This window comes from Oryctolagus cuniculus, chromosome 10 (assembly GCF_051225735.1).
Source record: "Oryctolagus cuniculus isolate XC-2025 breed Fujian yellow rabbit chromosome 10, ASM5122573v1, whole genome shotgun sequence".
NCBI classification, from domain to species: domain Eukaryota; kingdom Metazoa; phylum Chordata; class Mammalia; order Lagomorpha; family Leporidae; genus Oryctolagus; species Oryctolagus cuniculus.
The window spans coordinates 112,678,097-112,705,746 of NC_142876.1; the positions used below are offsets into that span (position 1 = coordinate 112,678,097).

The 27,650-nt window shown below is 48.0% G+C and overlaps 2 protein-coding genes across 10 annotated transcripts in view; both read right to left on the minus strand.

The window, feature by feature from the left end:
- Positions 1–1,275: 1,275 nt before the first annotated feature.
- HMCES (5-hydroxymethylcytosine binding, ES cell specific) lies at positions 1,276–24,945 on the minus strand. 9 transcript variants are annotated; one of them, XR_011379640.2, is made up of 8 exons: positions 24,809–24,945; positions 23,906–24,112; positions 14,048–14,191; positions 12,963–13,088; positions 8,262–8,443; positions 3,762–3,954; positions 2,600–2,727; positions 1,276–2,241 (listed from the first exon to the last, which is right to left on the minus strand). XR_011379640.2 is itself a non-coding variant. In XM_008260333.5 (7 exons), exons 2-7 carry the CDS (start codon positions 24,086–24,088, stop codon positions 1,966–1,968), a joined length of 1,104 nt encoding a protein of 367 aa, XP_008258555.2. In that variant the 5' UTR covers positions 24,089–24,112; positions 24,809–24,945; the 3' UTR covers positions 1,276–1,965. The 9 variants fall into 9 exon arrangements, 6 of the variants coding, with proteins under 6 accessions (XP_008258555.2, XP_008258552.2, XP_008258554.2 ...); XR_011379639.2 differs by having other exon boundaries at positions 24,804–24,829; XR_007921673.3 differs by having other exon boundaries at positions 24,723–24,829.
- An 886-nt stretch (positions 24,946–25,831) lies between these two features.
- COPG1 (coat protein complex I subunit gamma 1) overlaps positions 25,832–27,650 on the minus strand; it is a 30,443-nt gene continuing 28,624 nt past the window's right edge. The window contains exon 24 of the mRNA XM_002713161.6: positions 25,832–26,302. Coding sequence (XP_002713207.1) covers positions 26,172–26,302 — 131 coding nt within the window. The 3' untranslated portion in view covers positions 25,832–26,171. The remainder of the gene's footprint in view (positions 26,303–27,650) is intronic.

Here is a 27,650-nt window from a genome sequence, read left to right on the forward strand (position 1 = left end):
ACCCTTGCACCGGGAACGCAGGGCGCGGGAAAGCGGAATGCAGACCAGACTGGCTGTTGGGCCCCGCGAGCTGCCAGCCCCCCACCTCTCCCAAGACCAGCGCCGCTCACGCCTATTAGCAGCCCCGGGGTCGAAGCTTCACTCTGATTGGCGGAAATTCCGATCCCTAATTTGCGTAGGGCTTGGGGCCAGCACCCGCTCAAGCACATTCTCCTGGCAACCTGTGGCCGGCGCGGCGTGGGGGTCCCGGTTCCTGCGCCTCCCAGTCGTCCAGCCCTCTCCCTTCCAGCCGCCTGGGGCAGCGTCTTGCGGACCCCTTCTTCCTGGATGTCCCGAAGAGGCAGGAGCAGAACCGGCCTGGTGCTGACTCTTCCGCTCCGCCCCCCACCCCGCCCCCAGCCTTTTGGCGGCGGCAGTCCCGGGCCGGAAGGGGCGCGGGAGCGGGACTGTGGGGCAGTCCCAGCTGCTGCAGTTCTGGGCCACTTTGCAGGACACAAAAGTACTTAATTGCGTTTGTGGCGCCTGGCAATTAACGTGTCAGACCCTGCTGTAGCAAAGGACTGGGCACACAGGAAGTGTTCAAATCCATGGAACAAAGAATTTTTTTTGAAAAGATTTATTTATTTGAAAGTTAGAGAATGAGAGAGACAAAGAGGTCTTCCACTCCCCAAGTGGCCCCAAGGACCGGGGTTGGGCCAGGCCAAAGCCAGAGCCCGGGGCACCTTCCGGGTTTCCCATGTTGGTACGAGGGCCCAGGGACTTGGGCCACCAGCAGGGAGCTGGATGGGAAATGGGGCAGCCAGGACTGGAACCAGCCCCATATGGGATGCCAGCGCTGCAGATGGCAGCTTCACTCGCTGTGCCACAGCGCTGGACCCATGTAACAAATATTTGCACACCAATTATTAACACTGGGGGAAAACAGCAAAAAAGGCAGTTCTTGATTTCATGGAACTAATGGTCCAGATGGGACGAGGGACAACAGAAGAGAAAGTAAGTACCGAATTAGCCGTAAAGTGACTCCGTGCCCAGAGGAAAGACAGGGGAGCCCGCAGAGCAGTCGCTGGGACTCTGGCCCAGGCTGGAGCAGGTGGGCAGTTTCTCCCACAGCCTCAGATCCTCGTCCTCAGAATGCAGCCCCTATTCCCTATGCCAAAGAGGTCTTGGCCTCTGTGTGACAGGCACTCAACTTGGGCTGGTTTTCAGCTAAAGGATTCAGACAGCTTCCAAGTATTAAGAGAGAAGAGACCCAACAGGAACCCTCCCCAAAGCTTCTTTATTTATTTATTTATTTATTTGACAGGCAGAGTGGACAGTGAGAGAGACAGAAAGGTGTTCCTTTTCCGTTGGTTCACCCCCCAATGGCCGCTGCGGCCGGTGCACCGCGGTGATCCGAAGCCAGGAGCCAGGTGCTTCTCCTGGTCTCCCATGCAGGTGCAGGGCCCAAGCACTTGGGCCATCCTCCACTGCACTCCCGGGCCATAGCACCCAAAGCTTCTTTAGTTTTTTTCCTCACCAAGCCCCAGTGTCCCATGTGTGAAAGAATCTATTCCTTAAGACTTATGCCAGAAGACTGGGTAAGATCTAGAACTCTACCCACTCCCCCGCCAGCATCATTTTCCATAATGTAGGTAGAGGTTTACCAAATAGAATTTATTCTGATAAAACAGTTCAAGAACTTAACTGTAGAACACAGAGAGAGACCAGAGGCTGAGCAGAGAAGAGCCTGCTGCTAGAGGCCCCAGACGAGGGCTGAGCACCCCGAAAGGGACCTGCTTGGAGGAAGGCTCTGCTAGCCCTAGCAGGAAAAGGCAGCCCAGGGGGCCCAGAGGATCATTGATGGCAGCTGCCCAACAGCCTCCCTGGGGTACCTCGTCACAGCCAGGATAGCCACTTCCTCATGAGCCCACCGTCAATTAACACAAAGAAGCACACAATGGAAGAACCTGTTACCAGCACTAGTATTTAGTGCTGGCTATGAGGCCGCTTAGCCACGGGCTGCTCCTCCTCCTCCTGCTTCAGCCAACGCTCCAGGGCCCCTGCGCCGCCTCTCTTCGGGGAGAATGAGGACTTTGCTGCTCTGCCTCTCTTGGAGGGGAATGAGGCCTTTGGTAGGAACTGGCTGGACCACTGGGGCACCTCTGATTCCTCCTTTTCAGGTGTTTTTGGTTCTTCCTTTTTGGGTGATTTTGAGGCCAGCCACTGCAACATCTTCTGGCTGTTGCCTTTGGCCTTGATCTCCTAGGAAAAGTGGAAAAGACTCAGCTGACCTTTTAGAAAAAGCCCACTCGAGGGGAAGAACCTGGGGAAGAGGCACCAGCTGCTGGCCCTGGGCTGGAAGATGTAGCCAAGTGCCAGCTGGGCCCTGCATCACGAGTGGGCAGCAAGGAGTGTGCTTTAAGGGCAGGGAGCAGTTCAGAGAAGCAAGCAAAGAAGGCAGTTCAGGAGGAATGCTGGCAAGTGAGGCTGCAGGAGTGGGAGAGCTTCCAACAGCCACCGACCATGACAGGGATTCGCGGCTTATGGTCTCCTCTTTGGTTTGTCTGTACAACTGTCTGCCCACTGCTACTCCCTCTCGCGGCTTTCCTTACACCTGTACCTCCACGCTGAACTGAAGGGTCCTCAGTGTACTGCTGCCTCTCCAGAACACTACTTCCCCACGTAAGGACCATGGTGGAAATAGGGCAGTAGCTCGTGTAAAAGGAACACAGTCACATGTCTAGGCATCTAATGAAAAAAAAAAGTATTAAGAGTTGCAGGAGTTTATGGAAAACTGAGACAAAAGGAACAAAAGGAAAACTGAGACAAAAAGACACCGACTACGGACATGGAAAGCAAAGCAAACTGAGGCATGGGATGGCTGCTCTTGCAATCATCCTCACTGACACTGCTCAGGCATCATTTGATGCCTATTCTTGGAACACTGAGCATGTCCTACTTCACGTCCTTCCATGCCACCAGTGCTAGCTGCCAACAATCCCTACTCCTAAACCCTTACCCCAGAATGTCCGTGGGGCCAGCCTCCCCACTGCAGACCTTTTGCCTGTTCACCGTCCCTTCAAATCATACCCTCTAGATCCTTGCCAATTCTAAGAAACTAGTTTGTAACAAGAACATTGTCAAACTCTTCTAAAGAGACTGGCGTGCCTCCAACATACAGCTGGGAAAATGGAGGTGCCGAAAGTTACCATCCAATATCATGGCTGGTTAGGAGCGGAGATATAATACTGTCAAGAGCTCCTTTGTCTTGGCTGGCACTGAGGCTCACTAGGCTAATCCTCTGCCTGCGGCGCCGGTATCCCAGGGTCTAGTCCCAGTTGGGGCGCCAGATTCTGTCCCGGTCACTCCTCTTCCAGTCCGGCTCTCTGCTGTGGCCCGTGAGTGCAGTGGAGGATGGCCCAGGTGCTTGGGCCCTGCACCAGCATGAGAGACCAGGAGAAGCACCTGGCTCCTGGCTTCGGATCAACGCGATGCGCCGGCCACAGCACACCGGCCGCAGCAGCCATTGGGGGGTGAACCAACGGAAAAGGAAGACCTTTCTCTCTGTCTCTCACTCTCTCTCACTGTCCACTCTGCCTGTCAAAAAAAAAAAAAAAAAAAAAAAAAGAGCTCCTTTGTCTCATCCTCACCCTCTAGATAAAGAGTCCTCCAAATGGCTTATCAGGCTCACCAACAAAGTTCCCACTGTAAAAGGTCGGATCCTACAAGCAGGGGCCACCCTGACAGAGTTGGAAAGGACTGTAATAGTCCCAGGTCCCTACCTTTTTCATCACCAAGTGGAGAGGAGCCAGACACTCGGGAGTGTTGTTCCGTGAGTTGCTCACCACAGAAGACACTGGATGGAAGGTGATGTTCTCTGTAGGATGGATTAACTTCAGAGCTTCCTCAGTTGAGACCTCACCAAAGTCAAGCCATTTAGAGACTGCTTCGTCCCCGTCCAATATAGCCGGCATCCTAGCGGAAAATGGAGATAGAGGTTGGGAGAGGTAGAGAGAGGGGAAGGAGAGAAGCAGGGAGAGATCTGAGCCAGCTGATGGCTCAGATCAGCACCAGGAGCAGCTCACTCTTTATCTGCACCTGCCATGTATGTGTTCCCTGAACACAACTTGGTAAGGACGCTCGATTCAGTACTTGGAAAGCCATGTTATAATGTTTTGTGGCAAAGATAATTAGGGGTGAGTGCTGTGTATGGATCTAGTATAGTACGCTCAAGTATATCCTCTAGCCAACGTTCAATTTTCCATAATGGCACAAACTACAATTAAAGATAAAACAGATTTGGAAAACTTGTCTGCCAACAATGTCCAGCCTCCACCACTGGTTAAAGACTTAATGGAAGAAACCACTAGTCACCTTATTGTGAACACAGGAAACTAAGCCTTAGAAAAGCAGAGGCTACCAAAGATGTTGGGAAAAGACTATATGTCTAGTGTCACTTTTGTGTCCTAGGCCAATGCACAACATGATACATACTTCATCAGTGTATGGTACAACTGATTTCAGGAAACAAAAGTATGAACTTCTATATGAGTGGTTTAATTCTATTCAACAAATAAAACATGTATTTAAAAAATATTTTAAGGGAAGGTATTGTGGCACAGTAGGTTGAGCTGCCCTCTTAGGACACTGCATTCCATGTCAGAATCCCTGGTTCAAATCTCAGCTGCTCCATTCTATTTCCGCTTTATCTGGGGAGTGAACCAGCAGATGGAAGACTCTCTTTCTCTACCTCTGCCTCTCTGTAACTTTGCCTTTCAAATAAAATAATTTTTTTTAAAAAGTCCTAGCTGCTCTGCTTCTGTTTCTGGGCAGAAGATGATGGCTCAAGTGCTTGGGACCCTGCCACCCACGTAAGAGACCTAAAGAGACCTAGATGGAGCTCTGAGTGCCTTTTCAGCCTGGTCTAGCTCTGGCTGTTTAATGTATATGGGGAGTCAACCAGCACATAGAGGGTCTTGGTGTCTGTCACTCTGCCTTACAAGTAGACGAGAAACAGAAATATTTAAAGGTTCACAGAAAACGTGTACTCTGGGGATTGGTGTAGTGGTATAGCAGGTTAAGTCAGTGCCTGTGTCCCAGCTGGTCTGTTTCTGATCCAGCTACCTGCTAATGCACCTGGGAAAGCAGTGGAAGCTGGTCCAAGTACTGTCATCCACGTGGGAAACTCATAAATAAATCAATCTTTTTTAAAAAATAAAAGGAAACAAAATGTGTAGTAGGAGAAAAGTGTGCATGGATTTCAAAAATCTTTTTTCACAAAAACAAATTTATCTTTTAATTCCATTTTTCATGAAATTTTTGAAGCTCCTCATAGTTTAGTTGGCCATAATTCACAGAGCTTTACCTAACACCAGATAAAATAACAGTACATTTTAAAATTAGTAGTGTTTTAATTATCTAAGATAGAGGAATTTATTTTCAGATTAACTAGCAAAAATTGGTACTGTAATCACATGAAAGCATATTTTCCCAGATACAGCTTAGGAGAAAGCTAAATAAAGTGGGTAATTCTGATAGGTATAGTACTACATTCTTTTCAGTAGAACACCAAAAAAGTCACTTCAGAGTATGCTGATGCAGCAAAAACTGTGAAGGCGTTAAACAAGTATAGTCAGTTCTGCTAATGCTTGTTTTAAAAATATTTGTTCCGATGCAACTGATACATCAGAGAGCAACTGGAGCATAACAAAAATTCTGTGCTTGCTTTGCACAATTTCATCTGTAAGAGCCAGGAGGATGGACACAGAAAACTGCCCCCCTGCTGATCTGAACCATGTAGAAATACACAAAATGTACATCTGCACCCACCTTAAATGCTGACAGCTACCTTGACTCATGGCACATTATCCTACAAAGCTGGGTTTTACTCTTCGTTTGCACTTGTGAACTCTGCTATATATAATAAAATAACACATGTTTAAGCTCCCTGGTTCAAAAAATGGCAGGCAATACATGAAAACAGAAATGTTTTAAACACTGAAGAGCCTGAAATGATACAGCATCTTGAAAAAAAGTGAGGATGTGGTTATCCTGAGCAGCAACATTTATAAAGGATTTCACTTCAGTGACGTGCTGCAAAAATAAAACATCCATGGTTGAAACAAAGTCAAAAAGTGCTATGAAGCCAATACCAACCAGACCTAAAACAGAAGCAACAGGAAGATGGTTAGGAGCCAGCGCTGTGGTGCAGTAGGTAAAGCTGCTGCCATGGTGCCAGCATCTCTTATGGGTACCAATTTGAGTCCTGGTTGCTCCATTTTTTTTTTTTTTTTTAATTTATTTGAAAGAGTTACACAGAAAGGAGGAGAGACAGAAAGAGAGGTCTTCCATCTGCTGGTGCATTCCCCAATTGGTCGCTATGGCCGGAGCTGTGCTGATCCGAAGCCAGGAGCTTCCTCCAGGTCTTCCATGCAGGTGCAGGGACCCAAGGACTTGGGCCATCTTCCACTGCTTTCCCAGGCCATAGCAGAGAGCTGGATTGGAAGTGGAGTGGCCAGGTCTCGAACCGGTGCCCACATGGGATGCTGGCACTGCAGACGGCAGCTTTAGCTGCTATGCCACAGCACCAGCCCTTTTTAGTGCCAGTAGCAGGTAGTGGTCTTGTATGTTGCTACAATTTGCAAAGCTTTCTCCTGTCAGAAGCCGCCCTGACAGAAGAAAATGCTGCTGAAAGAACTTAGAGCAATGATACAGACGTTAACTGAAGGAAGCAGCAAAACATTGGATCAAATGCTCAATTTGATCAAACAGGCAACTGCTATAAACACTTGCTTCAAAGGAACAACTTTTTCAAAGACTGAAAAACATGCCTCAGGACTTTAGAATTCAAGATCACAAACTGTGTATAACCTCCCTCCTGACACTACATAGTAACTCATAAGTTATTGTTCTGCCTTTTTTTTTTTTTAATGATTTAATTTATTTGAAAGGCAGAGTTAGGGAGAGGTGAGAGGTGAGAGGAGAGAGAGGCGAGAAGGAGAGAAAATCTTCAATCTGCTGGTTCACTCCCCAAATGGCCATAATGGCTGGTGCTGGGCCAGGCCAAGCCAGGAGCTGAGAATTCCATCCAGGTTGCCCACGTGGGTGGCAGGGGTCCAAGTATTTGGACCATCTACTGCTGCTTTCCCAGGCACAATAGCAGGGATGCTGGAAAGGAAATGGACCAGGTAGGACTTGAACTAGTGCCCATGTGGGATCACAGGTTGGTAGCTTAACCCACTGAGCCACAATGCCGGCTCTGAGTATAGTTCTTCTAACACCTCTTCCACAAGCAAACTTTAAGTCTTATTCAAGGTCAGGTGTGGTATTTGCATATTTCCTAATAACAGGAACAGAACTGGTTCTTAATAGGAATTAGGTTCCTATTTTTTTATTTTTTTATTTACTTGGAAGGTAGAGACAGAAAGAGATCTTCTGTCTACTGGTTCATTCTCCAAATGGCAGTGATGGTCCAGAAGGGTCAGGCTGATGCCAGGAGCCAGAAACTCCGTTTGTTCTCCCACATGAGTGGCAGGGGTTCATATACTTGGGCCAACCTTCTGCTGCCTTTCCTCAAGCAGGGGCACTTGGAAGTGGGGCAGCTGAGATTTGAACCAGCGTCCAAATGGGATGCCAGAGTTGCAGGTGCTGGTTTGATCTGCTGTGCTACAGACTACTCCCCTATTTTTTAATTTGACACTGACAAAACTTTTTAAGTGTTGTCTCCTTAACCTCATTCTTGCATAAGTTATGTAGTTTTATTTATGTATTTAAATTTTATTTATTTAGAAGGCAGAGTTACAGAGAGGCAGAGAGAGAGGCGCAGAGAGAGAGAGAGGTCTTCCATCTGCTGGTTCACTCCCCAGATGGCCGCAATGGCTGGAGCTATGCTGATCCGAAGCCAGGAGTCAGGAGTCTCTTCTGGGTCTCCCATGTGGGTGCAGGGACCCAAGACCTTGGGCCATCTTCTACTGCTTTCCCAGGCTGTAGCAGAGAGCTGGAATGGAAGTGGAGCAGCCAGGTCTCGAACCGGTGCCCATATGGGACACCAGCACTGCAGGTGGCAGCTTTACCTGCTACACCATAGCGCCAGCCCCAAGTTACATAGTTTTTACGATTTCACATAGTGCAGTGATTTTTAGGAATGACACATCATTTACAGCCAAACTCACTCTACCTGTACTTTGTGTAACAACTGCCCTTAATTTCTTATTCTCAAAAAGTCTGAAAGCACAAACTTTACTTGAATGCTTTAGGCTGCAGGGATGAGAACTGTGACTTGCCTGGGGTGGATGTCATTCAAGCCTTGGCAGGAATCTACTGTGATGATGGTATAGGAGTAGAGGAGGTCTCCTCCCTCTGGGGGCTCCCAGCAGTCGAAGATCCCAGCCATTGTCAGCAGCCTCCAGTTGTCCCAGACTTGCTCCCAGTCCTCAGAACTGTACGCAGCACCCATGCTGCCTGACTGAAAGCAGAAAACACAGGCAGGTAAGATGCACGCAGCAGTCCTTCTCCACATGCAGCCTGGATACCACTGTAGACTCAACAACACAGGAATCGTTCTGGAAGTCTTTCAGCCCGGGGCCAGCACTGTAGCATAGAATGTTAAGCCTCTGCCTGCAGTTCTGGCTGCTCCACTTCCAATCCAGCGCCCTACTAACATGCCTGGGAAAGTAGTGGAAGAGGGCCCAAGTCTTTGGGCCCCTGCACTCACATAGTACACCTGAATGAAGCTCCTGGCTCCTGGCTTTGGCCTCATCTCAGCCATTGCCATTTTGACTATTTGAGGAGTGAATCAGCAGATGGAAGATTGATTGATCTCTCTCTGCCTTTCAAATAAATATTTTTTTTTAAATATTTTTTTTAAAAAAATATTTATTTATTTATTTGAAAGTCAGAGTTATACAGAGAGAGGAGAGGCAGAGAGAGAGAGGTCTTCCATCTGCTGGTTCACTCCCCAGATGACTGCAATGGCTGGAGCTATGCTGATCTGAAGCCAGGAGCCAGCAGCCTCCTCTGGGTCTCCCACATGGGTGCAGGGGCACAAGCACTTGGGCCATCTTCTACTGCTTTCCAAGGCAGAGAGCTGGATCAGAAGTAGAGCAGCTGGGACTCAAATCGGTGCCCATATGGGATGCCAGCACTGCAAGCAGTGGCTTTACCTGCTATGCCACAGCACTGGCCCATAAATAAATCTTTAAGAAAGAAAAGAAGTCATTCAGCCCATGACCTATTAACCCCTCTTAATCCATGGTCACCAAAAGGAAGAGGTTTGGTGGTGAGTGTTCAGAGAAACTGTGGATTCATGGCTCCATAATATTTTCAGAATTTAACACCTTCACAGGGTATTAAGGCCTTCCTTGATCTATCCCATGATTCTAACTGTAGCTCACATTGCTAATTTGAACCCAAACTGTCAGTCAATGAAGCTGTCATGTACTTCTATGTCCCTGTGTCTTAATAAGCAACCTTCCTCTGCCCAAAATGTCCTTCCCACCCTTTCTCATCAATGCCACCTCCTACTTGCTATTCAAGATACAATTCAAGAACTAGAATATGGAAAGCTGCAAAGTATGTCACTTTATCCTAAAAATTAGGACGAATGTTGATAATCTACAACACCATAACTTTTTTATCTAACTTGGCAGATAGATAGATATAGGGAAAAAGAAACAGAGATAAACAGAGAAAGAAAGAAAGGAAGAAGGAAAGAAGGAAAAAATAAAGAGAAAGAGGCCGGCACCGCGGTTCTCTAGGCTAATCCTCCGCCTGTGGTGCCAGCACTCCAGGTTCTAGTCCTGGTTGGGGCGCCGGTTCTGTCCCGGTTGCTCCTCTTCCAGTCCAGCTCTCTGCTGTGGCCCAGGAGTGCAGTGGAGGATGGCCCAGGTCCCTGCACCTGCAGGGGAGACCAGGAGGAAGCACCTGGCTCCTGGCTTCGGATTGGTGCAGCACCGGCTGTGGCGGCCATTTTGGGGGTGAACCAACGGAAAAGGAAGACCTCTCTTTCTGTGTCTCTCTCTCTCACTGTCTAACTCTGCCTGTCAAAAAAAAAGGAAAGAAAGAAAGAAAGAAAAGAAAGACAGGTGGATCACTCCCCAAATGCCTGCAACAGTCATGGCTGGACCAGGCTGAAGCTGGGAGCCAGTATTCTATCTAGGTTTCCCTTGGGGGACCCAGGGTATGCATTAGCAGAATCAGGTGCAGAGCTGGGACTTGAACCCATGGACTCTGACATGGGATGTGGGCATCTGAAGTGGCGTCTTACCTGATTCACAACATACTCGTCATCTAAACATAACTTTTTAAAAGTTTATCATAGAACTGAGGTTTCTGGGCAACCAATAAGCCTGAAATTTAAGGAAGGACAGGAACTTCCAAGAGGAGATGGGACACAAACACTGGCTAATTGGTGACAACAGAAGGAACACCGGGCCTTCATAGAAACCAGTAAGAATTCAAATAAAATGAGTATTACATTGCTAGAAGCAGAGTACAGCTAACACAAATGGTCACAAGAAAGAATGCGAGCAGGGCAGGAGATGGGAGGTAGTCCTCCTGTGTTGCACAGATAGAGGAGGGCAGTTCTCTGCTTCAGAAAAGGCAAGAAGCCTCATCTGAGGACATCACCCCTCAGAGACAAGACTCAAAGTGCCAGGCAAAGAGCAATGATCCCTGTCAGCCCAAGGATACAAGCCAAGTCCTACTAACGCTACAGATGGGAGGATAAACTCCCCGGAGGCGGGCACGTGGTGCACCCGTTAACATACCACCTGGAGCACCTGTGTACTGTACTGCAGTGTGGGGTCCTGGCTCTGCTCTCAATTCCAGCCTCCTGCTAATGCTCACCCCGAGAAGCAGCAGGTGATGGCCCAAGGATCTGGGTTCTTTTCCCCCATGTGGGGGACCCACATTCAGTTCGATTCCTGGTGTCAACCTGGCCCAACTTCTGCTGTTGGAGGTATTTTGAGACTCAATCAGCAGATGGAAGATATCTCTGTCTCTTTTAAATAAATAAATAAAAATTAGGGGAAAAAGAGAATAAAGTCCCCAAGCTCTGAGGAAGGTCAGGATCACGTAGAAAGCTTGAAACATGGGTCTATCCATGACAGACAATCAAAAAAGAAGAACCCTCAGACTATCAAGCACCCAGTGACAACAGCAGTCCACAGGCAGAGCCTCTTCACGGCTCAGTCTCACAGCAAAGTCCTGCAGCTACCAAGAAAAACCCTCTAGAAAATCAATCCTTGGGGCTGGTGCTGTGGCATGGTGGTAAACCTGCCAGCAGTGCTGGCATCCCATATGGGCACCAGTTCGAGTCCTGGCTGCTCCACTTTTGATCCAGCTCCCTGCTATGGTCTGGCAAAGCAGAAGATAGCCCAAGTCCTTGGGTCCTTCTGCCTGTGTGAGAGACCCAGAAGAAGCTCTTGGCTTCTGGCTTTGGATCAGCACAGGTACGGCCATTGTGGCCATTTTGGGAGTGAGCCACCAGATGAAATACCTGTCTCCTGTCTCTCCCTTTGTAGCTTTGCCTCTCAAATAAATAAATAAAATCTCACCCCAAACACTAGTAATCCCCAGAAAAACAGAAAGCCAGCAGTAAGCAAAGGTAATTTTATCAACAACGAAACCCCACATTTCCTTTAATTCCTGGTATGCTTAGCTCACTCTCACACATTACTGGCCTACTAGAAGAATTTCCAGCTGTAAGTATTATTTTTTTAAACGATTTATTTATTTATTTGAAAGAGTTACAGATAGAGGAGAGGCAGAGAGAGAGGGAAGTTTTCCATCAGATGGTTCACTCCCCAGATGGCCTCAACGGCTGGAGCTGCACTGATCCAAAGCCAGGAGCCAGGAGCTATCTCCCGGTCTCCCACGTGGGTGCAGGGGCCCAAGGACTTGGACCACTTTCCACTGCTTTCCCAGGCCATAGCAGAGAGCTGTATTGGAAGAGAAGCCAGGACTAGAACTGGCGCCCATATGGGATGCTGGCACTTCAGGCCAGGGTGTTAACCCACTGCGCCACAGCGCTGGCCCCTGTAAGTATTATTTTTCTCAGTTTTTGTCCTATTTACTATGCCTAGCCACAATAAAACTGTAAGACACAAAAGCTGGAAAAAATAATCAATTGCCAAGAGATGTAGAAATCGACAGAACTAATTCTGAGAGATTACATGTCCTAGATGTTGAAATCAAAGTCAAATATTAAAGACTGGAAACTTAAAGTACGTAGAATTAATATGTTAAAGGCTCTTGCAGAGAGGCCAGTGTTGTGGTGCAGGGGGTTAAGCTTCTGCTTTCTATTTTTAGAAAATGTCCAAAACATGCAAATCTATAGACAGGAAACAGATTGGTGGTTGCCAAGAGCTGGGAGGATTAAAGAGTGGAGGGTGAATGGGTATGGAGTTTCTTTCTGGGGTAATGAAGATGTTCCAAAATTGGATAGTGGCAATGGCTGCACAACCTGAAGTAGAACTTTAATGTAATCTATCAATGAGTTGATGAATTTTATCCCAGTAATGCTGTTATTAAGAAAAAAACCCAACTGTGTGAGTTAAGGAAAAAATGTCCTTCTTTGGATTAATTTGCTCCCCTGTACCTTTCTAAATTTTAAAATTTTATTTTACTATTATTATTTTTTTTTGGGATAGGCAGAGTGGACAGTGAGAGAGAGAGAGTCAGAGAGAAAGGTCTTCCTTTTGCCGTTGGTTCACCCTCCAATGATCTGATGGCAGGAGCCAGGTACTTATCCTGGTCTCCGATGGGGTGCAGGGCCCAAGCACTTGGGCCATCCTCCACTGCACTCCCTGGCCTCAGCAGAGAGCTGGACTGGAAGAGGGGCAACTGGGACAGAATCCAGCGCCCCGACCGGGACTAGAACTCGGTGTGCCGGCGCCGCAAGGCGGAAGATTAGCCTAGTGAGCCGCGGCGCCGGCCTCCCCTGTACCTTTCCAAATACATTCTGTGAGTGTTAGTGATGATACCTTCTCTGTCTTGACTTGGGGGAAATAGATGAAGAATGGTTGCCTCTGATGTGTGCACCGATATCGCTGCCACTCGTAGAATCCATCTGCTAAAACAACACAGCGCCTTCCCTTTCCCAGAGGGACCTGAGGGGAAATAAGAGCAAGGTACAGTTTGAGTGACACAAACTGCTGCTATTAACATGTCCTTGCAAAAATCTCAAGATTAACCTCAGAGTAGTTATTTCTCTGTATTTCCTTTTCTTATGCCTAAGGTCACCACTCAATTACAAGTATATTAAAAGATTAAATAATGTATATAAATGCAATCAGCTCTTTTCTAACAAGTAAGTCCTAGTGGTAGCTAGTTTCCAAAGTTGGATGCTCAATGAACTACACTTTCCAGTATTCATCCCCTACCTAGTCCATCTCCTCCCATACTGATTTTGGTCTGGTTCTGCACAGCACATCTCAGAGCAGAAGCGATGCTGTAGGATTTGCCAAGGCTAAGTCAAAGCCTTGCAGCCTCTGTTCAGCTCTCTTGGATCATGAGCTCTGGGTTGCGAGTTGCCATGGCACACTAACTACTCTCACATGCCCATTAAATAAAGCATGTGGAACGGCTTTCAGTTGTTCTAGCCATCCTAGCTAAAGGGTCAGATGTGGATGAAGAAGCCATCTTAGACATTCAGCTCCAGCTGCCATCTGATTACAACTACAAGAGACCCTCTAAGTGAAAAGTGCCCAATTGAGCCTGGACAACCCACAAAACATGAGTGATAATAACGGTTTTGTTTTAAATCACTAAGTTTGGGGGTGATTTGCTTTAAGGCACTAATAAACAGCACAGCATCAACATTAACAACTGGAAACACTGGAACCTTATTTTAATTCTCAGGTATGGAAGGTACTAACAGCTCTGATGGAAAAAAGAATAGAGGATGTGCCTTTCCCCTAGATCAGTCACCTACCTTTCTTTTTTTCTGACACTTTTAAATGTTAATATGATAATACAAAGAGAATAGATTTAATGTACTTCATAGATTCAATTCTAAGAATATAATGGCATTCCCTTCCTCCCTCCTACCCTTCCCCTAGCCAACTACCTTGAACGACTTCTTCTCCATCATGGTATCACTACGACAGTTGATCATGTTGAACTGTAACTTGGAAGGATCATTTTCTTTGAACCAAAATGGGACTAAGCCCCACCGCATGGGAGCAATGATACGCTCAGATGAGTCTGCATCCTGCCACAGAAAAAGGTTAGAATCTAGTGAGACAATGAAATTTAGAAAACCAAATTAGCCTATGTATTTAGTTTTAAAATACAAAAAATACAAATTATTAAAAGTGAAAAAGTCTACTTGAAAACAATTAGCATTTGCTAGAATGTATGGCAATCTGTTTGAGTAGGATGGGGAACAAAGAGGTTTAGTTCCAATAAACCTGCAACTGTTGCTACTATGGAAGACAGTACTAGATCCTGCATTTCATGTGGTCTCAGTTCTCAAGAGACATGTAATGAGGTCCATGCCATTACCAAGGGACACACGGGGTGATTATGAGGCCATATAGGAATGCCTAATCTCAAAGGGATTGCACTTTTTTGAAAGATTCATTTATTTATTTGAAAGAGTTACAGAGAGAGAGGAGAGGCAGAGAGAGAGAGACAGAGAGAGAGAGGGAGGTTTTCCATCTGCTAGTTCACTCTCCAATTGGCCACAATGACTGGAGCTGTGTCAATCTGAAGCCAGGAGCCAGGAGGCTCCTGAGGGTCTCCCACATGGGTGCAGCGGTTCAAGCACTTGGGCCATATTCTGCTTTCCCAGGCCATAGCAGAGAGCTGGATCGGAAGTGGAGCAGCCGGGACTTGAACTAGCGCCCATATGGGATGCCGGCACTGCAGCCAGTAGCTTTACCCACTATGCCAAAGCACAGGCCCCACGTAATGCACTTTAACCACACAGACCTGAAAATATTAAGCAGTAATCTAAGATTCTATGGGCCAGGGGCCGGCACTGTGGTGTAGCAGGTTAAGCTGCCGTCTACAGTGCCAGCACCCTATATGGGCAGGTTCAAATCCTGGCTGCTCCACTTCCAATCCAGCTCCCTGCTAATGCACCTGCAAAAGCACTGGAAGATGGCCCAAGTGCTTGGGCCCCTGTATCCAAGTGGGAGACCTGGATGAAATTCCTGGCTCCTGGCTTTGGCCTGGCTCAGCCTCGGCTGTAACGGCCATTTGGGGAGTGAATCAGTGGAAGGCAGATCTCTGTCTTTGCCTCTCTTTGTAATTCTCTCACATACATACATACATACATCAATCAATCAATCAATCAATCAAAAAAAGCTACAGGCCAAAGGCCAGATACGTGGTGCTCTTGAGTATCAAAGGAGAATGATCTGTGGCATAGCACGTAAAGCCACCTCCTGCAGTGCTGGCATCGAGACCTGGCTGCTCCACTTCCAATGCAGCTCTCTGCTATAGCCTAGGAAAGCAGTAAAAGATGGCCCAAATCCTTGGGCCCCTGCACCCACATGGGAGACCCTGAGGAAGCTCCCGCCTCCTGGCTTTGGCTTGGTGCAGCTCTGGCCATTGTGGCCAACTGGGGAGTGAACCAGTGGATGGAACACCTCTCTCTTTTTCTCTCTCTCTGCTTCTCCTTCTCTCTCTAACTCTGACTTTCAAATAAGTAAATGAATCTTAAAAAAAAAAAAAAAAAAAAAAAAAAGAATGATCTGTAATAGATGGAATAAAGAAGTACCAGCTCCTGGTCAGGGATAGGGGCAAGGAGGCTGAGGGGCAATCCTTGAACTGTATCTCACAAGAGGGTTCTGACAGGGAAGTGATGAGAGCGAAGATGAAATCAGATGACCAAAAAGGCATATCAGGAATGTCTAACATTACACATAACATTATACGTATCAGCAATGTGTAAACAAGTAACTTTGTGCAGAAGAGTTAACATAGTAGGCCTTAGGATGCTACACAATTTTAGCAGACCTACTTAACAAAGCTGACCCTCAGTATTTTAGAACTTGGGTTTTCGACAGAGCTTCCACCTTTCCTAACTGATAAGAGTGGTTTACCCTTGCTAATCTGCTTGTGTAAACAATGACATTCATGTTGAACACATGCTTTCTTTCTGTGAGTCTGGAATTTTAGTACTTGCTAGGCAGAGTGCCTCTGTGACCAACCTTGGCCCAATGAAAACCTTGGGCCCTGCATCTCTAAGGGGTTTCCATGGGCAGAAGCACTGCATACTTCTACCTCATGTCTCATTATTGCTAGACAAAGCAATGGGCGTGGTGTGTCCTCTCATAGGAAGAAGAGAACAGGAGGAAGCCTGTGCGTGAATTTTCCCAAATTCCTATTTGTGTCTTCTACCCTTGCTGATACTATGTCCCTTCAGTATAATAAGCCTTAGCTGCAATATGTGCAATATGCTGAGTCTTTCTGAGTCTCCAAATATGGGCAAGGTCTGGGGATTCCCAATATACAGTTGTCAAACATTTTTTGGGTAATGAGCCCCTTGAGAATTTGATGAAATCTACAGATCAAAATGTATTGACAATTATCTGTATACTATGGTTATGAAGGGACCAATAAGCAGAGTCCGCCCTTTGGTTACTACTATAATGATCCTGGGGTGAGGATAAGATGGAACTGGTAATAGCAGCTGAGAGTAAAAGTAACATCCAAAAGGTAGGGAAAAACAAAAACCCTATGATGTAAATGGATGTGCATGGTCAAACAGAAATGATTAAGTTTTCAATCCCTGAAGAGTAAAATAATGATAGGACTACTGAACAACAAAAAAATGGGGAGAGGGGTTTAGTTTGGGCCAAGATCCCAAGCACACAAGGAATTTTTGATACTAGTGAGAAGTCTGCGGCAATTCGAAAAATGGCTGAAAAATCTTTGACACTTCTCTTGAGAGTTGGAAGGTCTATGTTCTCTCCCCTTGAATTTGAACGGCCTTATAACTCACTTGTAAGCAACAGAATGTGGCACAAGTGACATTGTATGGTTCCTAAGGCTAGGTCTTCCTTGTTTGTTGGCGCTGCTTCTAGTGCCATGAGTTGCCTTATATAATCAGCTACCCTAAAACAGCCATGCTGTGAGGAAGCTCAGGCAACATGGAAATACTCTGGTCAACAGTTCCAGTTGAGAGGCCAGCTTTGCAGTATGGCGGGTTAAATTGCTGACATCCCATTTGGGCACCAGTTTGAGTCTCCGCTGCTCCACTTCTAACTCAGTTCCTTGCTGATGCGCCTGGGAAGGCAGTAAAAGATATCCCAAGTACTGGGGCCCCTGCACCCATGTGGGAGACACACATGACATTCCTGGCACAGCCCTGGCTGTTACGACCTTTAAAATAAACACATCTTAAAAAAAAATAAAAATAAATTAAAAAAAAAAAAAAAACAAGTTCCAGTTAAAAGCCAACATCAACTGCCAGATAAGTGAGGATGCCTCTAGACTGGGGTTGGTAAACCTTTTTGTCAAAGTCCAGACACAAAGTATTTTAGGCTCTGTAGACCTTACAGTATCTACTGCAAATCTAGCATTACAACAGCAAAGCAGTCATGGCTAACAAACAAATGAAGGGATGTTACTGGTTCCATAAAATTTCATTTACAAAAACAAGTGGAAGGCCCAAGTTTTCTGACCCTTGCTCTAGATGATCCTAGCTGCAGATGCCAAGTCTTCCTAGTTGAAGCCCAATACATTGAGACAAACCATACCAACCATGCTCTCTATCCTAACTCCTCACTGGTACAGAATAAAAACTATGTCCAATAAGCACTCAGAGACATAGAATTAAATCTTAGAGGAGGAGCTGACATGTGCTACGGCAGGTGAGGCTGTCACCTTCATTGCTGGCATCCCGTGTTGCAGTGCTGGTTCAGTCCCAGATGCTCTGCTTCCAGTCCAGCGCCCTGCTGATTTTTCCTGGGAAAGCAGAGGATATGGCCCAAGCACTTGGGCCCCTGACATTCATATGGGAGACCTAGGTGTTACAGGCTCCTGGTTTCAGTCAGTCCCAGACCTAGCCATTGTAGCTATTTGGGGGGAAAGAAGCAGTGTATGGAAGATCTTTTTGTCTGTCTTCCTGTCACTTTTTCAAATAAATCTTAAAAAAAAAAAAAAAAAAAACCAACTTAGGAGAGCAGCAGCATATTAAACAGAAAGGGTCAAGAAACTTCTGTCGAGGCCAGTGCTACGGCTCAGTGGATTAAAGTCCTGGCCTGCAGCAGTAGCTTCCTATATTGGCGCCGGTTCCAGTCCTGACTGCTCCACTTCCAATCCAACTCCCTGCTAATGCGCCTGGGAAAGCAGGAATGGAGGATGGTTCAAGTGCTTGGGGCCCTACACCCATATGGGAGACGCAGAAGAAGCTCCTGGCTCCTGGCTTTGGATCGGCTCAGCTTCAGCCATTGCGGCCATATGGGACTGAATCAAAGGATGTCACTGTTGGTAGCATGAAGAGGGGCAAAGAACATTTACACGGATGAGCATGGTGGCTCATTTATAGCAGCAGTCCATTAGCACTGCTATAAAATACAATAGACTAGGTAGTTTATAGAAGAAAGAAATGTATTTCTCACAGATCTGGAGGCACCAACAGATTCAGTGTCTGGTAAGGACCCACCCTCTGGTTCACAGAGGGCACTTTCTCACTGAGTCCTCACATGGGTTCTCCTTTTTAAGTGCACTAATCCCATTCACGAAGCCTTGAACCTTATGACCAAATCACATCCATAATACTATCACCTTGGGGTTAGGATTTTTTTTTTTTTTTTTTTTTTTTAACAGGCAGAGTGGACAGTGAGAGAGAGAGACAGAGAGAAAGGTCTTCCTTTTGCCGTTGGTTCACCCTCCAATGGCTGCCGCGGCCGGTGCGCTGATCCAAAGCCAGGAGCCAGGTGCTTCTCCTGGTCTCCCATGGGGTGCAGGGCCCAAGCACTTGGGCCATCCTCCACTGCACTCCTGGGCCATAGCAGAGAGCTGCACTGGAAGAGGGGCAACCGGGACAGAATCCGGTGCCCTGACCAGGACTAGAACCCAGTGTGCTGGCACCGCTAGGCGGGGGATTAGCCTATTGAGCCGCGGCGCCGGCTAGGGTTAGGATTTCAATATGAACTTTTCAGGGAACAAACATGCAGCTTTGGTCTAACAAGACTTTATTTGTAACTGCCAGGGGTGGCCTAGGCTGAAGCCAGGAGCCTGGAACTCTATCTGGGTCTCCCATGAGTGACAGGGGCCCAAGCACTTGGACCATGTTCTGCTGCTTTCCCAGGTGCATGAGCAGGGATGTGGATGCAAAGGGGAGCAGCTGGGACTCGAGCAAACATGGGATACTGGGGTGGGAGGTGACAGCTCAAACTGCTGCATCACAAGAGGGGCCATGCAACTGCAGTACTGATTTGGGAGGTTGCAAATATTCAACATGTTAGTGATTTTGTAAATATGGAAATCTAAGAATAATGATTTCTTGTGTGTGAAAGAGCAAGAATGAGTGAAAAGACAGATTTTAAAAATCCTCTCTTCTGGAGTTGGCACTGTGGTGTAGTGGGTAAAGTCTCCACCTACAGTGCTGGCATCTCATATGGGCAATGGTTCAAGTCCTAGCTGCTCTACTTCTGATCCAGCTCTCGGCTATGGCCTGGGAAAGCAGTAGAAGACGGCTCAAGTCCTTGCACTCTTGCACCTGCGTGCGAAGACCCGGAAGAAGATCCTGGCTCCTAGCTCCAGATCAGCTCAGTTCTGGCCATTGTGGCCAATGGGGAGTGAACTAGTGGATAAAAGACAATCTCACTTTCTCTCTCTCTCTCTCTCTCTCTGCCTAACTCTTTAAAATAAGTAAAAAAAAATTTTTTTTTGACAGGCAGAGTGACAGTGATAGAGAGAGAGAGAGAGAAAGTTCTTCCTTTTCCATTGGTTCACCATCCAATGGCCGCTGTGGCTGGCGCGCTGTGGCTGGTGCACCGTGCTGATCCGAAGCCAGGAACCAGGTGCTTCTCCTGGTCTCCCATGTGGGTGCAGGGCCCAAGGACTTGGGCCATCCTCCACTGCACTCCCGGGCCACAGCAGAGAGCTGCACTGGAAGAGGAGCAACCGAGACAGAACCAGTGTCCCACCAGGACTAGAACTGACTCCAACACATCCCTTCCCATTGCCCAGAGACTTCTGGCAGTATCAGAAGGTATCTTCAATAGTTATGACCCAGATAGGGCAGTGGGGTATACTACTGGCATCTAGTGGGTAGAAGCTAAGGACACTGCTAAACATTCTACAGTGCATAAGACAGCTACCCACACGATCGATCAATTACCCTCTCAAACATTTCAATAGTGCCAAGGTTGAGAAAGCCCACTCTCACAAAGTCTATAGATCATGTGTTCACTGGACAATTACAACCCAAACTCAAATGGAGGACGAATAGAAAGTAGCTGAGAAGCCAAAATACTGCTCAGTATTAGTCATCTTTTCCTTTCCACTTTAGGACCTCTGAACAGGACAGCTGGCGGCAACGGGTGAGTGAATCAAAGAGGAAGTCATCTGCAAATCAGTGGTTTCAAATGCAAATACTGCAGTCTATACAAACAGGCTGGCCGTTGATGATTTGGATGAATTAACCGCTGGTTCTAATTTTGCTTTATAATTTAAAGGTTTGAGGAAAATGAAATATCAAAGATTTATAAAACTAAGAAATCCTAGCAATCTTAACTACACTAAGTAGAGATGTGCAGTCCGGCACTCCATCAGTAAACGTGTATCAATGATTCAGAGGATGACCATATTAGAGGTTCCACCTAACCCATTCTTGGTTCAAAGATGCATTCACTAAAATGGGGACAGTGATCTGGATTTAGGTTCCAGCTCTGACCATCACCAATTAGTCACAATCTTTATATCTGTTAAACTTTTTTTTCCAGTTAACATTCATTCTATAAATCTAAAGAACTGGTATAAAGACAATTAAGGTTAAAACAGAGTAAAGTTCACATATGCACTTAAGCCTCTGTCCTCACTAGAAATTATGGCTTCCTTTGAAACATGTTTTATCTTTTCCCCTTCAAGATTGCTTATGATGTTTATTTTATCTTGATTTCTTCCCCATTTTATTTAAAAAGATTTATTTATTTATTCATCTGAAAGGAAGAATGCCAGGAGGTGGGGGGTCATATCTTCCATCTGTTGGTTCACTCCTTCACTGATACAGGATGTGGGCATCCCAGGCAGTGGCTTAACCTACTGCACCACTCTACCCACCCCAATTTCTTTCTTTCACAATCACTCTTGTGGTGCAGTGAGTTATGCTATTACTTACAACTACTTGAGCCAAGGTCTGCTCCCAGGGTGTGCACTAGCAGGAAGCTGGAGTGGGTGGAAGAGCTGGGACTCTAAACCCAGGCACTCCAATACTGGATGCTGGTGTCCCAAGCTGCATCTTAACCACTGTGGCCCACACCGTCCCCAAGAATAAACTATTTCGTGTTGGGGCAGGTGTTTGGTACAGTAGTTGGGATGTCACTTGGGCTGTCCATATCCCACACTGGATTGTCTGCTGGGATTTCAGCTTTCTGTTAATGTGCACCCTGGGAGGGCAGCAGGTGATGGCTCAAGTACTTGAGTCTCCGGCACCCATGCAAGAGATGTGGGTTGAGTTCCTGGCTCCTGGCTTCAGCCTTGCCCAGCCCAAGTCATTGTGGGCATTTGGAGAATTAATCTGCAGAGAGAATATCTGTTTTTCTTTCAGATAAATAAAAATTTTTAAAATCTACTGTTTCAAGTAAATTGCTTCATTCAACCCCAAAAAAATCAACGTATCTGGTATTTTTTCAAAATAATGTGACCCCTGGAATAAGGGAATGAGTCCTTTCTATCATTTACGATTAGAGTTTTGAAAAGTATGTATCAGGGCCGGCGCCGCAGCTCAATAGGCTAATCTTCCGCCTTGCAGCGCCAGCACAGCGGGTTCTAGTCCCGCTTGCCCCTCTTCCAGGCCAGCTCTCTGCTGTGGCCCGGGAGTGCAGTGGAGGATGGCCCAGGTGCTTGGGCCCTGCACCCCATGGGAGACCAGGAGAAGCACCTGGCTCCTGGTTTCGGATCAGCATGGTGTGCCACCCGCAGCGCGCCGGTGGCGGTGGCTATTGGAGGGTGAACCAACAGCACAGGAAGACCTTTCCCTCTGTCTCTCTCACTGTCCACTCTGCCTGTCAAAAAAAAAAAGTATCGATCGGGGCTGGCACTGTGGCATGGTGGGTAAAGCCACCACCTGCACTGCTGGCATCCCATGTGGGTGCCAGTTCAAGTCTTGACTGCTCCAGTTTCAGGTCCGCCTCTTTGCTACGGCCTGGGAAAGCAGAGGAAGATGGCCCAAGCACTTGGGCCCCTGCACCTGTGTGGGAGACCTGCAAGAAACTCATGGCTTCAGAATGGCCTAGCTCCAGCCACTGAAGCCATTTGAGGAGTGAATCAGCAGATTGAAGACCTTTCTCTCTCTGTCTCTGCCTCTCTGAAACTGTGCCTTTCAAATATATAAATTTATATATCTGAATAAATTAATAATAAATAAAATATTTTTTAAAAAGTTCAGTGCTTTAAAAAAATAAGGAAAAGTATGTACCACAGGTTTCCAGGAAGTAAACAATCCTGATTTTTAAAAACATGATCAAAGGCATTTCAAACTTACCTCCCGGAACAAAGCATTTTTATTTCTTTCTCACACACACACTTTCAAGAGATAAAACAATTAAAATATGATTGTAAGTGATGTGTCATACCACACTAAAGGGATTAATACACAATGAGTACAATTAAACTTTAGATAATAGGGGCCAGCATTGTGGTGTGGTGGGTAAAGCAGCCACCTGTTTGTGTCCTGGCTGCTCCACTTCTGATCCAACTCCCTGCTAATAATGGCCTGGGAAAGCAGCAAACTATGGCCCAAGTGGTTGTCCCCCTGCCACCCATGTGGGTTAGGGGACAGGGATGAACCTCCTGGCCACAGACTGGTCCAGTGTTGGCTGCTTTGGCCATCTGAGAGTGAACCAACGGATGGAAAAGCTCTCCTCTCTCCCTCTGTAACTTTTCAAAATAAATAAACTATTGGCCGGCGCCGCGGCTCACTAGGCTAATCCTCCGCCTAGCGGCGCCGGCACACCGGGTTCTAGTCCCGGTTGGGGCGCCGGATTCTGTCCCGGTTGCCCCTCTTCCAGGCCAGCTCTCTGCTGTGGCCAGGGAGTGCAGTGGAGGATGGCCCAGGTGCTTGGGCCCTGCACCCCATGGGAGACCAGGAAAAGCACCTGGCTCCTGGCTCCTGCCATCGGATCAGCGCGGTGCGCTGGCCGCAGCGCACCGGCCGCAGCGGCCATTGGAGGGTGAACCAACGGCAAAAGGAAGACCTTTCTCTCTGTCTCTCTCTCTCACTGTCCACTCTGCCTGTAAAAAAATAAATAAATAAATAAATAAATAAACTATTAAAAAAAAAAACTTCAGATAACCAAAACAATTACATGTTTCTAGCTTCAAACACAGATATAAAATAATAAAAACACATGCAGAAACAATAGAAGCTTTTCAATGTTCATGAAGTATCAGAAGGGTTTTAGATCAGCTGGTCTGCCCTAGGTTTTTAATATACTCAAAAGAAAAAAAAGTTTTCAAATCGAATGACACAGATCATCAGCTAGGTTTGAAGGCTGCTCTCTTAAAGAAATATTCAAATACAAGGCTCTTATACATTTCACATGCATTAAGACTGGAGTGCTTTCTATACCAAACCCACTTAAATTGAGTTAAGGAAGACTGGGTCATCCTCCAAGGTCAGGTGGTGGTGGGCTAGGTCAGAGTACATGACTTTTATTGGCTTTTAATGTCATCCCAGAGGCTCATCCCAGCTACTCGGCCATCGCAATGCCGGGCCGGAAGCCAGTGGGGAGCAGTTGGTTACCTTCTCAAAGTGCAGCCGAGACAGGAGCACGGGGCTGTGGGACTGCGGGCTCTTGTTGTAGGAGGGGCAATACTTGTCGGGTTCTCTCCACTCGGGGAGCCTGGGCCGGCCCCGCCGGTCGCGATAGGCACAAGCTCTGGTGAGAACGTCCAGAGGCAAGTGGCAGGAGGTTCGCCCGCACATGTTCAGCACGGCCTCTCACAACCTCTAAACGGCCAAACACGGAGAAACGTTAGGGCTCATTCCTTTACAGGCAGCGTTCTCTCCCGACCCCGCAGGGCTCTGCGCTGCCCAGAGCACCGACGGCGGCGCACACCCCTGTCCAGCCCGCCCGTTCTCCTCGCTGCGTGCAAGACATTAAACAAAGCCTCCGCAGGTGCTCCAGCAATGTTTCTGAATGCAGGAAAACGGGTCCCCGAGCGGCGAGAGAAGGTATCTCTGGGCACTTCGGGAGCCGCCAGCTCCTTCCTCTGAGTGACTTTTGGTCCCTGCACTCCCCGGGCCTCTCCGCCTGCTGGGGCCAGGGCCTCACGCCGGCGAGCACCCTTCAACCGGAGGACGCGGTCGGGCGAACGGAGCACGGCCTCCCGCCCCGACGTCAGGGCTCCTCACCGCCCGCCAAGGTCCGACAGGCCCGCCCCGCACACCTGCGGGCCGCCGACTGCGCTCCGCACTCCGAGCTCCGGAAGCGGGCAGCCCCACGGCCGCCGGTAACGCTGTCCGCTCGGCCCCAGCCCGCCTATTCGGCCGTCCCGCGTCAACTCCCAACCTCTCCCCTCGGCCCAGGCCCAGGCCCGGCAGCCCCGCGTTTCCTCGCCTTGCACAGGCCCGGACCACCGAAGCGGTCTCCCTTCCCCTCAGTCCTGGCCACCACCGCGGGCCGTCGGCGACGCCTCACCTCACCTCCCAACGTCCGCGCGCCCCCCTCCCCGCGTCGCCGCGGCTTCTTATAGCGGGCGCGCGGGCCCAGGCCACGCCCCCTGAGCGCAGCCTGGCCCCGCCCCCAGCGGAGCGCCCGCCCTCCTGAGCGCAGCCTGGCCCCGCCCCCAGCGGAGCGCCCGCCCCCAGCGGAGCGCCCGCCCCCAGCGGAGCGCCCGCCCCCAGCGGAGCGCCCGCCCCCAGCGGAGCGCCCGCCCCCAGCAGAGCGTCCTCCCGCAGCGTTCTTCGGCTCGCCGCGGGTGGGGCCCCCTTCCTCCCGGGGGGGGGGGGGGACGAATTCCCCGGAAGTTCCTGGAGCTACGGTGACCGCCTCGGGAACCGCCCGAACCCCCGCTTTTCCAGAGCTCTGCTTTCCTGCAACCTGGCCGGTTCCCGGCGGCATTAACGTCCCCGCCCCGGGACAGCAGGCCGATGACGGGTGAAATCAGGAAACCCTGGTAGTCTTCTTGTCAGTCTTAACTGCCTCACACCGTGGGGAACTTAAGGGGTCCCGCAAATCACTCCAACGTTGGTGGGCACCGAAGTGAGGCCTCCCGGAGTCGCCTCCATCTGAATCCCGAAGGATTTTTAAAACCAGGCATTACAGGTCTTCTTCCACAGGTGGCAAAACCACTTGGCTTGAGTTAAAAGCCTGCTCCCTTGGGACATAAACCCGGGCTCCCCTCCTCCGTGGCTAACGGAGGACGCTCTCAAAGTCTGTCCTTTCCTCTCTCTTCATCCCTGAACTGGGAGCAGAAAACCCAGGGCCCACCCGTCAGACCCAGACCCTCCCAGCTCCCCGCTGCCATCTAACAGCAGAGTGGTTGAGTTAGCTGTTGGCATTCCCCAGGCAAACCTGCACCTGGTCCGGTCCCTGGGCTTGGCACCGGCCAGGGAATGAGCGGGAGAGGGTTGTGCCTTGTGAGCACAGTGGCTGAGCAGTGCAGAGGGGACAGCGCAGATGCTCTAACTGGGTGAAGCTCTACACATGAGTCTGCAGAAGTAGTCTTTCAATAAATACATGCTGATTTATTATAGGCATAAAACGGTTCCTTTGGGGATAAATTCAAGAGCAGGTACCAACATTTTATTCATTTGCAACGTTCTTTCCCTGGCTCTCAGGACAGCGAGATGTAGGACAAGTCAAAATCATCCCCTAGTTAAAAAAAAAAGTTACCCCCAGCAGTTGTAAGTGGGGTGGAATTAAAAAAAAAAACCTGCAAAATGATTCCTAATTCTGTTTCTATACAGAAGCTCGTGAAGCGGTTTTCACCAGTTTCATGGGGAAGGCGTGACTTCTTAGTGTTGGGGGGAAAGGATTAGAAAAGGGCCTATGCAGGCAGGTCCCTTAGCCCACAGATGCCAAGACGATGTCTACTGGGAGCTCCTCTGAACTTCTGGCTGTCACCTGCATTGTCACTGTGTCCAAAAGCAGCAGCCGAGAGCGCACCAGGATGTCATGACCACCCCGGAACACACCTAGAAGGGAGAGAAGTGCAGTAGGTAAGGCATATGGGACTGCAGAAGGAGCTGAGGGTCACACTTGCAGCAGCCGATCAAGGCGGCCGTGGTGCGGTGAAGTCAGTAAGGGGTGAGCAGAGGTCCCCGAGGCTTGTGCACGTCATCTAGGTTCCTGAGCATCAGAATTCTCAACTACAAAGTAGAGGGGTGATAAATCTAACGGCTTCCGCCAAGCTCATGTGAATTAACGGCCATGGAAGGCTCACACCTGATGTCACAGGGGCTCTCACGTGCTGCTGAATCTGGGAGCACAGAGGTGGGGGACAGCCCTACCAAGAGGAAACCACAAAGCAGATGTCTGCAGGACCCAGGAGACTGGGTTGCTTCATTGTGGCCAGAAATGAGGTCTTGGAGGCTGTCAGCCGTGAGCAAGGCACTGAAGCAGAGCATCCTCCCAACCCCCAAGTCCTGTTTCCTTGTGTTAACTGTTTTTGGTGTAACCGTATTGCTTTGCTATGTTAAATACAGAGTCCTAATCTCATAGAAATGTACAGATACAGAATCATTTACATCTAAAATGCTCTATCTGGAATCTGCATGAAAATAATCTGGGTGAGTGTGGGTACAGGTGCTGCTGGTTGCTGTACTGGGAGATGAGAATGTAGGATTCGTTATACTGTTCAATTTTTGTATATGTTTGAAAATTTCCAATGATACACTGTTTAAATACCCATACCTATTAGAAACCAACCCAGTGGAAAATTAGACAAAAGATATGAAAACAATTAACAGAAAACAGAAATGGAAATGACTCTTCAATATTTAAGATATTTAAATTCATTCAAAATATAACAAATGTGAATCAAAACTACACTAAGATACCATTTTCTTCAGATAGAATGGCAAAGATCTCAAAGTTTGATAACATTCTGTATTGTCCGAAAGGAAAGGCTCAGAATCCCTCTGAATGGCTTGTTGCAGTTAGGTATTTATCAAAATGAGAAATGAAAATTTGAGAAATGTATCCCACAGATATCCTCAGGGCATACATGCCAGGTAAAGTGTGTGCACACAGTAGCACTGTCTGTAATAACAGAAAACTGGAAATCTAAATGTTTATCATAATGCTTGTTCCATAAAATACAGTATACCCACACTGTGGGATAGGATATGAAACAGCTATAAACAAGAAAAACAAGGACTCGGTTTGGGATAAGATTCTGGAGAAGGATGGCAGTGATGGCTGCACAACAACGGGAATATGTGTAACTTCACGGAACTGTTCCATACGGCTAAGGTGACACTTGGATACACTCTGGATGCATCCAAAGCTGGAGTGTCTGGGTTCAAGTCCTGGCTCTGCTCT